This window comes from Hydractinia symbiolongicarpus, chromosome 11 (genome assembly GCF_029227915.1).
Source record: "Hydractinia symbiolongicarpus strain clone_291-10 chromosome 11, HSymV2.1, whole genome shotgun sequence".
Taxonomy (NCBI): Eukaryota; Metazoa; Cnidaria; class Hydrozoa; order Anthoathecata; family Hydractiniidae; genus Hydractinia; species Hydractinia symbiolongicarpus.
In genome coordinates this window covers 5,493,603-5,502,862 of record NC_079885.1, presented here as the reverse complement: position 1 = coordinate 5,502,862, position 9,260 = coordinate 5,493,603, and the positions used below count along the sequence as shown (strand labels likewise).

The 9,260-nt window shown below is 44.9% G+C and overlaps 1 protein-coding gene across 1 annotated transcript; it reads right to left on the bottom strand.

The window, feature by feature from the left end:
* Positions 1–4,420: 4,420 nt before the first annotated feature.
* LOC130614491 (uncharacterized) lies at positions 4,421–5,067 on the bottom strand. The gene is made up of 2 exons (XM_057435921.1): positions 5,023–5,067; positions 4,421–4,909 (listed from the first exon to the last, which is right to left on the bottom strand). The coding sequence occupies exons 1-2, from the start codon at positions 5,065–5,067 to the stop codon at positions 4,421–4,423; spliced, it is 534 nt and encodes a 177-aa protein (XP_057291904.1).
* Between the last annotated feature and the right edge of the window lie 4,193 nt (positions 5,068–9,260).

The following is a 9,260-nucleotide window of genomic DNA, read 5'->3' as shown; positions in this document are numbered from 1 at the left end:
GAGGAGTATTTCAAATGGGGCATCATGGCCAGCCTACAGCATGAGGAAATTGAAAGAGATCCACAAAGAATCACCAAGCTGAGACCCTACGTAGACCACTACAATTGGGAGGGTGTAGAGTTCCATACAAGCACCAAGAGCAAAAGCAAATTTGAGGCGAATAACCCCGACATTGCGGTAAACGTCCTATATATAACGGGGAAGAAGATCAATATCCTACGTAGATCAGTGCACAACGGACTTAAGAATCAGGTGAATCTACTCCTCCTTACAGATGACAAGAAGACCCCCTACACAGTCGTAAAAAGTCTTTCACGGCTCCTGGGTAGTGATACCTCAAAAAATACGGCAAAAATGCATTTTTGCCTAAATTGTTTACAAGCCTTCCCCACGATTGAATCGAGGGATAAGCATTATAGGTACTGCATCGATCACGAGGCAGTCAAGATCACAATGCCAACAGAGGCTGAAAAATGGTTACAATATAGGGATGGCCAGCAATAATTCAAAGTACTTTTTGCCATCTATGCGGACGTCGAGAGTCTGCTGGTCCTGATAGAAGATGCTAGGGCAACCATGACGAAAAGGCTGAGTAAGCACGTACGTCCGGCTGGTGTAACTATAGTACTTTTGCTTATGGGAACGTACCAGATACCTTAAAATTCTACAGGGGTGAGGATTGTGCGCCGAGGTTCGTTAAACATCTGGAGGATGAGTTGAAACGTCTCTATAATACCTACCCACATCAAGACATGAAGCCCCTAACAGAAGTCCTAAAAAGGGAACATGACGAGGCCACGCACTGCCATATCTGCTTGAAACCCTTGATAACTATGAGAATAACCGTAAGGTCAGGGACCACTGCCACTATACAGGTCTGTATAGAGGCGCAGCGCACGCAATATGCAGCCTCAAATACAAGATGCCCAGCCATATTCCGGTGATCTTCCATAACCTTTCGGGGTATGATGCCCATCTCTTCGTATGGGAATTGGGCGAGAAGTACGACACCCAGGACATTGGGTGCATAGCCGAGAATGCCGAAAATTATATAAATTTCAATGTCAAAATTAAGGTACCCCTTGGAGGCATGGGATATGGTGATGGCGATTTATGGCATCAACGCTAGACAAATTGGCAAGCAACCTCGGCGATGAACAGTGTAAAAATCTCCGTTGGTTTTTCAATGAAGATGACACGTTTAAGCTCATGCGCAGAAAGGGTGTGTATCCATATGAGTACATGGATAACTTGCAGCGATTTGAGGAGGTGGAGTTACCCCACCAAAGAGGCGTTTTACAGCAAGCTAAACATAAATGGGATCAGCGATTAACATTAACATTATCAATACGCTAAGAAGGTATGGAATTGCATTAGCCCAGAGGGTGATGATGTTACCATGGGAGATTACCATGATGTGTACCTGACAACAGACGTCCTGCTATTGGCCGATGTCTTCGAGACATTTTGAGACGTCTGCTTGGACAAATACAGCCTTGATCGCGCCCATTTCTACTCCGCACCCGGCATGGCATGAAAGGCTGCACTCAAATTTACGGGGATTAAGTTAGAGCTTCTCACTGACCCCGACATGCTCCTGATGTTCGAGAAGGGTATAAGAGGAGGTATAACCCAAGCCGTACACCGGTATGCCAAAGCCAATAACATGTATATGGGGACCAGTATAACAGGAATGAGGAGTCCTCCTACCTACAGTACCTGGATGCGAACAACCTGTATGGACGGGTGATTCGTCAAGGTCTGCCCACAGACGGTTTTAAATGGGTATCGAACGTAGAGACATTCACCGAAAAGCGGATCGAGAAGCTCGTTGAAGGGAACAAGCATGGGTACATCTTGGAGGTAGATATCGATTATCCAAAGGAGCTACACGATAGACATAACGAGCTGCCATTCCTACCTGAACGCACGATGGTCCACAAGTTCAAGAAATTGGTACCGAATTTGGAAAACAAGCGGAAATATGTAGTACACATCAGGGCCCACGAGGCTATAACACATGGACTTAAATTGAAAGTGCGCAGAGTGATCCGGTTCAACCAGAAGGCATGGCTGGCGGGATATATTGATCACAACACGAGGCTAAGGACGGCTGCCAAAAACGAGTTCGAGAAGGATTTCTACAAGCTCATGAATTTTATTGATTCGGTAAGACCATGGGGAATATTAGAAATCACCGCAACATCCAGCTGGTCACAAACGAGGAAAAATATACGAAGCTCATCATGAAGCCAAATTTTAAAGGTGGAAGCAGGTTCAGCGAGCATCTGATTAGCGCTGAAATAAGCAGGACCGACGTCAAGATGAATAAGCCAGTCTATATAGGTCAAACTATATTGGATATGTCAAAAATGGTCATGTACAAGTTTCACTACGATTTCATGCAGTCAAAATATGGTAGCAAGCTGCGGCTCTGCCACATGGACATGGACAGCTTCGTATACCATATACGAACGAAGAGTTTTATAGGGATATCGCACTGGATGTTGAGGCATGCTTCAATACAAGTGCCAATAATCCCGATGATGGAAGTCCTCTCCATATAGGGAAAAAAAGGTGATAGGATTGATGAAGGACGAATTAGGTGGCAAAATCATGACCGAATTAATCAGCCTCAAGGCCAAGCTATATGCTTGGCCTTGATATGGATAGGCACCCTTTCTGCGCATGAGCTTAAACGTGTCATCCTCATTGAAAAACCAACGGAGATTTTTACACTGTTCATCGCCGAGGTTTCTTCGCCATCACCATATCCCATGCCTCCAAGGGGTACCTTAATTTTGACATTGAAAGTTATATATTTTTCTGTGCTGCACCACCAGCAGATGTCTTGCACCGCTCCTGGTTCTTTCTCACACGGCTCGGCATATGAGCAAAAAGAAAGAGAACGCAGAGAAGGAGGTGGAGGAGGCGGAGACGGTGCTAAAAGATAATTGAGTGTAGAAGTCCAGAAAAAACAAGATGAGAGGGTTATAACAAAAGCTGCCGAAGAACAAAAGACATGTGGAAGCCGGCAAGAGACTTGCCGAATGGAATAGGAAGAACAAGGCCTACTTAAAGAAGAACGTGGGCAAAGAACCTTCACAAGATGATCAAGAACCTGTCGCAACCCCTAGCAAGTCAACGGATGTATACCTTTATGGAATTGGGAGTTTGGCGGTGCTTGCCATGGGCGTTGGATGTTGGTATATGTTTATCAGGGGTAAAAACAAACCCCAAAGCCCTGCACCGGCGGTCCATCCAGAGCAACAAGGCAAACAGAACAAAACCCAGCCTCAGTTTGACATCCTCAAGATGCAATAAATTTTGCTAAAAATAGGACTTAATAAAATAGCAAGCAACCATAATGAAAATATGGGGCAAAAATAGACCATGATTATTGATGCCTTGTGGGAGTCTGCCAGACTCGTCTCGTACACAATACTGATTGCTATGGGTGGCAAAAAAGCGTTGGTGGTTTCCAGGCACGGTCCTAAGATGGATCTGGAGGACGGTCTTAAATTAGCCAGGTATATGAGTGCAGCGATTTTGTTCGACGAATACGCGATAAAACAAGGTTGGTACAAAAATTGTTCATAGCTCTGAAATAGAGCGCATAATATTATTTCTCTATCCCAATGGGATATAGAAAATATGGAAGAGAAAAAATGTCTCGTGTGTTCAAAATCCCTCCCCTTGGACCAGTTCAAGGATAAAGGTCTCCCGAAAGCATGCATTCCATGCCTGGAGAATTTCAAAGGGCCACACTAGACGTCGCATTTACAGGGCCAGGGATGCTATACTAAATAGACATACTCTGTTGTAGGACATGCTGCTTTCCCCCGACAAGTTTAAAATCAGGGGTAATAGTCGGACGAAAGGTTGCATAGGCTGCCTGGCCAAAGCGAAGGAGAGGCGTTGTATCAAATACAAGGACGACATCGTTGAACACAAAGTAGACCCCCTTGCTACGGTAAAGAAATTAGAGGGGTTCAACAGAATAAGAATTTTCTGATTCTCCATAACCTACTCACATACAACATGATACCCCAGTATACCGAACTTATTGGGGATGGCCCGGAGAAGGAAAGACTCGTCGAGAGGTACCGCAATCCATTAAGATTTCTACAGGGAAAATTAACATATACCCAACTACCCCTCGAATACCAGGCTAGAAATACCAAGCTATACCCTACCTGGTGAGGTCCATGGTGAACAATCATGGGGGTGTTTGTTCTGTTCTGTCGAATTATTAGAATAAAATGTTGCAGGGACGTTGTCGTGAGGGACCCCCACACGGCAATTTTCACCGGCCCTACGTCTTGTGGAAAAACACAACGTGTCTTGAACCTCCTCGAGCAGGAATATAAGAAGCAATATCACAACATAGTCACTATATGCCCGACCATACGGTGGAACATTACATATCTTGAGAGGGAACCCATATGCCACTAGTCTCGTTGGAAGCTTGCGCATCTTGACGCTTGAAGAGTCTTTCAGCAAGTACTTTGTTGTAGGACTCTACAAAGGCTGTAAACGTGTGGTGGTACTTGGTGGTGGCGCTCTTATTGTCCACCCCTTTACCCTCCAATAGCTTTGTTACATCCGACTTAAATTCAGAACTATTGACATATTGGAAGGTCTTTGGGTAGTGCAAAAACCCTGCTTTATAGATGTCCTTGATCATGTCTGCGACTTCGCTAGCTTTCTTTGTTCGTAGGGGTATTGCTACTTTGTACCTCGAGGCAACGTCAATACCCGTCAGAATATACTTGTACGTATTGCTATATAGCTTTTCATTGAGCATGGAGAGTATATCAAACTGGTGCATTTCGTTGGGTGTTGTAATGGTAAAATGGGGGTAGTTAATACGTTTTGGCCCCTGATATGCCTGAGCCAGAGTAGTTGCCTACTCAGTCAATGAGTAACCTTCTTTTTGGAAAGGCCACTTTCCTTCGCAAGTCATTTGACGGCTTTGCGACCGGTCCAGAGATGTTTTGGGGCAGAGCAAATTTGGCCTACTTTTTCCGCCTCCTTCTCGGTAATGACATGTGATGCTTTTGACATGTTTATTATATATGTCAAAACATTCTTACATATACTTATAGGCAATGAAGCCTAGTAGGAATAGGGAGCCGAGGACGAATGTGAGTTCCCCATCCTGTTGCTCCTTTGAAGGGGTGTAAAAATCCTTATAGAATTGATGCATGTCGTTGCCTAATTCACGAAGGCTCTTACTAGCCTTGAGTTGCATCTCCCTCTGGGCACTGAACCAGTCAACTTTATCTTGTCAGTCCCGTATCCATTGGTCTTAAGCTGCGTTAACCTTTTCAACGGCCTCGTCGTGCCGTTTACGTTCCGCCTCACCGTGCCCTGAAATCTTAGAAAATAGATAGTTTGATCCTAGGGCAGGCTAGGCTGTTGATTAGCGCGCCCCCGCCATAATCATAAGAGTAGCCAATTATTAATACTCCACGCCGTGCAACCCACCATCTAAGATATTTAATTGGGCGTCTTGAAGCAAGTACACAAAACATCTAACATCACCGGTTCTGTTCTCTTCAGCTTTCTTTGTAATGTGCAAGGTTATGCCATCACTTAGACGTTGCTGGGGCCTTCCGCTACCATGCAGGGTATCGTCGGGAGAGGCTTGAAAATCGATGAATAACGCATACCTTTCATTGAAAAACTGGCCAATGGTGACATTGCTATCGTGGGCACCAAAAATATTGAAAATCTGTTCGAGGTGGTCCTTGGAAAGCATGGCATGGCTATACAGTTCATTAAGCTCCCCTTCCACTGTCACGCTTATCCTCCCAATCTTGGGGTTGTAGCAGATTTCATTGACACCGGCATAGGGCTTCACTTTCCTGGGTCTATAAACAATAGCAAGTCATCTTTGACACTCTTGACCTGGTTATTTAGCTGCAGGTTATATGACGTGTCAGCCTTTTTTATTGTAACTACCTTGCTACGTAGTATTCTCTCATAGGGTAGTACTAATCTTACATACTTTGACACCATGGAACCTTTCAGACCTTCATGGGTGATCTTGTCAAATTCAAGCTTGATGTTGCTAATTTTATACGCGGCACCAACCGTCTTGGCTGCCGTAGACCCCGAGGCTGCTGTCCTGGCATCTTTGATGGCGTCACCATAAGCCACACAATGTATTACAAATTGCAGCCTGTCATGGAGGCCCGCCGAATAAAGGGGGAGATCTCTTGTCAACTCGAACATTTTACCCAAGGGTATACAAAAGGTGTTGCCATTGGTTGCCACGATTGCCTTTTCTTCATCCGTCCCAACGTGATCACTAGACTTGACCTGTAGGGCCCTGATAGTTCCATCGTTGGGGTTGATGCCGTCTAGGATGAGGTTGTTGTCCCGATCGAACTTGGGTAGTCAGAGGTACCAGTATACCGCTAGGATGCTGTAATCAGATATATTTTGTACTTCCTCGCCGTCCAACGTTATGCGAAGGTTCTTTACTAGGCTTTTGCCTATATTCGACACGATTGCACGCTTTGTATTGGTCCCTGTCAGCGTCAAGTCAAATAGGATCTTGAGACTACCCGGAAAAATGACATAATCCTGAGGCATGCTGGGGCTAACAACATAAAGGTCTTCATTCAGGTCGATGGTTGAGGAGATGTGGCTTATCTAAACTTTCTGTTTCCTTCCCTTAATGCCGAAAAGCTGCCCCGTCTCCGCGTATGAATCCAGAGTCATTCCGAATGCATTCATTTTATAATATAAGGAAAATATTTAAATAAATGCCAACTAATCCAGTATTTTGATTACGATTTCACGCATGAGGATAACATGGGTAGGGATGATAAGGATGATAATGAAGATACCCAACAATCGACGTAGCAACTTCCTGGAACATCGAGGACCCACGGAGTCGGCCGAGGACACGCTATTAAAATCGAAGGTTGAAAGCCTATACGCAAATCTTAGAGATGGGCTGGGAATGACACCAGATGCGATGCATTACGATAGGTTTAAAATGGTGGATGAAAACCAACTTATCATAAAAAAGGTTGTGACGGAGAAAAGATCCCTACGGGAAGTAGTACTCACGTTGCAAGGTGGTAATTTTCCAACCATTGGACGGCTTCAGAGTAGGTTGGGCAGTACGCGTATGGCGGGCATAGCTTTTGATAATTATCAAACACCCAACAAGTGTAGCAAGGTAGAGGCCCATAATCTTATCCAGGATGTTAATGACCTTGTAAATAGTGGTGAGGAGGAGCCCTTGTTGAAGGAGGAGGAGGGTGAGATAATTCAAATGGAAACATTAGAAGCATATGATGTAGAGGGTTTTGTAGATACTTCATTTGCCAGTATCGATCAAGAGGAGGATATTAATATAGGATGATTAAAATCCGAAATTGAAACCTTGCAGAATAACATCAAGGAATTAAAGGGTAAAATTATTTTATATGATAGCGGAATCAAGAGGAAGGAGGGTAAAATGAAAGAACTCAAGAAGCAGAAGGCCGGGGTCCGAAGGTTTCAGGACATTGCCGATCTTGAAAAGGAGATTGATAAATTGAAGAGGGATAGAAAGGTTGCACTGAGGCATAGTCCGATGTTTTTAGGCATCTGAAGAATATTAAGTCCGAGTTGATGAAGATTGCCGGGGATGACATGCCCTTGCTGGAGAAACTTAAAACCCTTTTCCGGGAGCAGGGGATAACCATAGCGAGTATCCTCTCAGCTATTGGTCTATTGATAAGCACCATTGTACTCTCCGTTACAGGAGGAGGGAGAGATAGGAAAATGTTCGTTCTGGGGCAGTCGACGGACGACGAAGACAAATTCCCGAAATCTGAAATCCTAATTCCGACAAATCCGAAACCAAATCCGATTCCGATAAAATCCCACGCATGCGCAATAGCGACTAGCGGGAATAATGCTGACATCAACGAAAATAGAGACTGTGCAATTGAGTAGGGGAAAGTCCATTACTCAAAGCCAGAACGATATTTGAGACTGGACTCATAATAAAATGTCTTCCAATGCACGGGAAAACTGTACCAGGATGGTGGAGAGCTATCCCTGGCTGTTCAAATATGTTCCGGATTGGTTCGTTGACCGGGACATGTGTAACAGGGTGGTGGAGAGGTATCCCCGGCTGCTCGGGGTCTATCGTCAGCGGAAAGCGACAAAGTTCAGAATTAAGGAGGAGTTGCTTCCAATGGCATGGCATCCCGACAGGGTTACGGATCGGTGTTTCTCCGAGGATGAAAAGGCCAGGCTTGAGATCTTGTGGGGGGTGTCAAATAAACGATGAAGGAACAATGCGACGACAGTGAAGTGGCCCTCGACGACTACGACATACGCCTTCAATGCCAACGGAGACTCCTCATACAGGGCAAAATGCTGTGCTAGTCCTGGTATTACTTATACATTACTTCTCAAACAGCTGCTGTCGCTCCCGATCATTAAGAGAATCTACGATCTTTCTTGTTCGTTGACGTATCTGCTCCTTGAGTAGCATATAGCGTTGCTTTTCCTGCATAATCAAGCCGAATTCATAATCGCTAATCACCTCAATTTCCACAGCTCTACTGATAAGTTCGACAACAGAGTTAAGTTTGATCTCTGCCAGCAGTCTGATGCTTTCGTGCTTTTTGCTTTTGACATCTAGCCTCTTCCCCGTATTCCTCAGACCTGCTTGCCCCAACCCCACAGCGATCGCGATACCCCCCATTGCTACGGCGAGCGGTACACCAATTCCGGATAGCATACTACCAATTCCAACGCCCGAAGTAATAACACTTATAGCGAGTAATCCATGATCAGTGTATCTAACCCACGTACCAGGCATTTTCAACTTTTTAGCGAGTTTGTCCCGCTCTTTAATCTCATTACGCAGGTATTGCTCGACTCCCTCGATTTTCTTTAGTCTGTACACTTGGCCTTCATCAGCCTCTCCCTCATGAGGAGCCCCCCGTAGGCTCGTATAAAGCTTTGTAATTTTGCTCATATTTATTCTATCAGCAAATGGATGGTAATTCCCGCGAAAGATACTCGTTGATGAGCATAAACTCCAGCCTGTCTGTTGAACCCTTAAGTGGGAGGTATACGGAGTTATCAAAACTCCAGGTAAGCATGTCCCCCCAATCAGTCAACTCTTTGATGAGGAGCATTGCCAGTATTTTGGATTTCTCACCATTTAAAAGACAGTAATCCTTATCCAACTGGTTACACGTGAGTCTCAGCCGCTGGTGAACGTCAGTCTTGTAGCG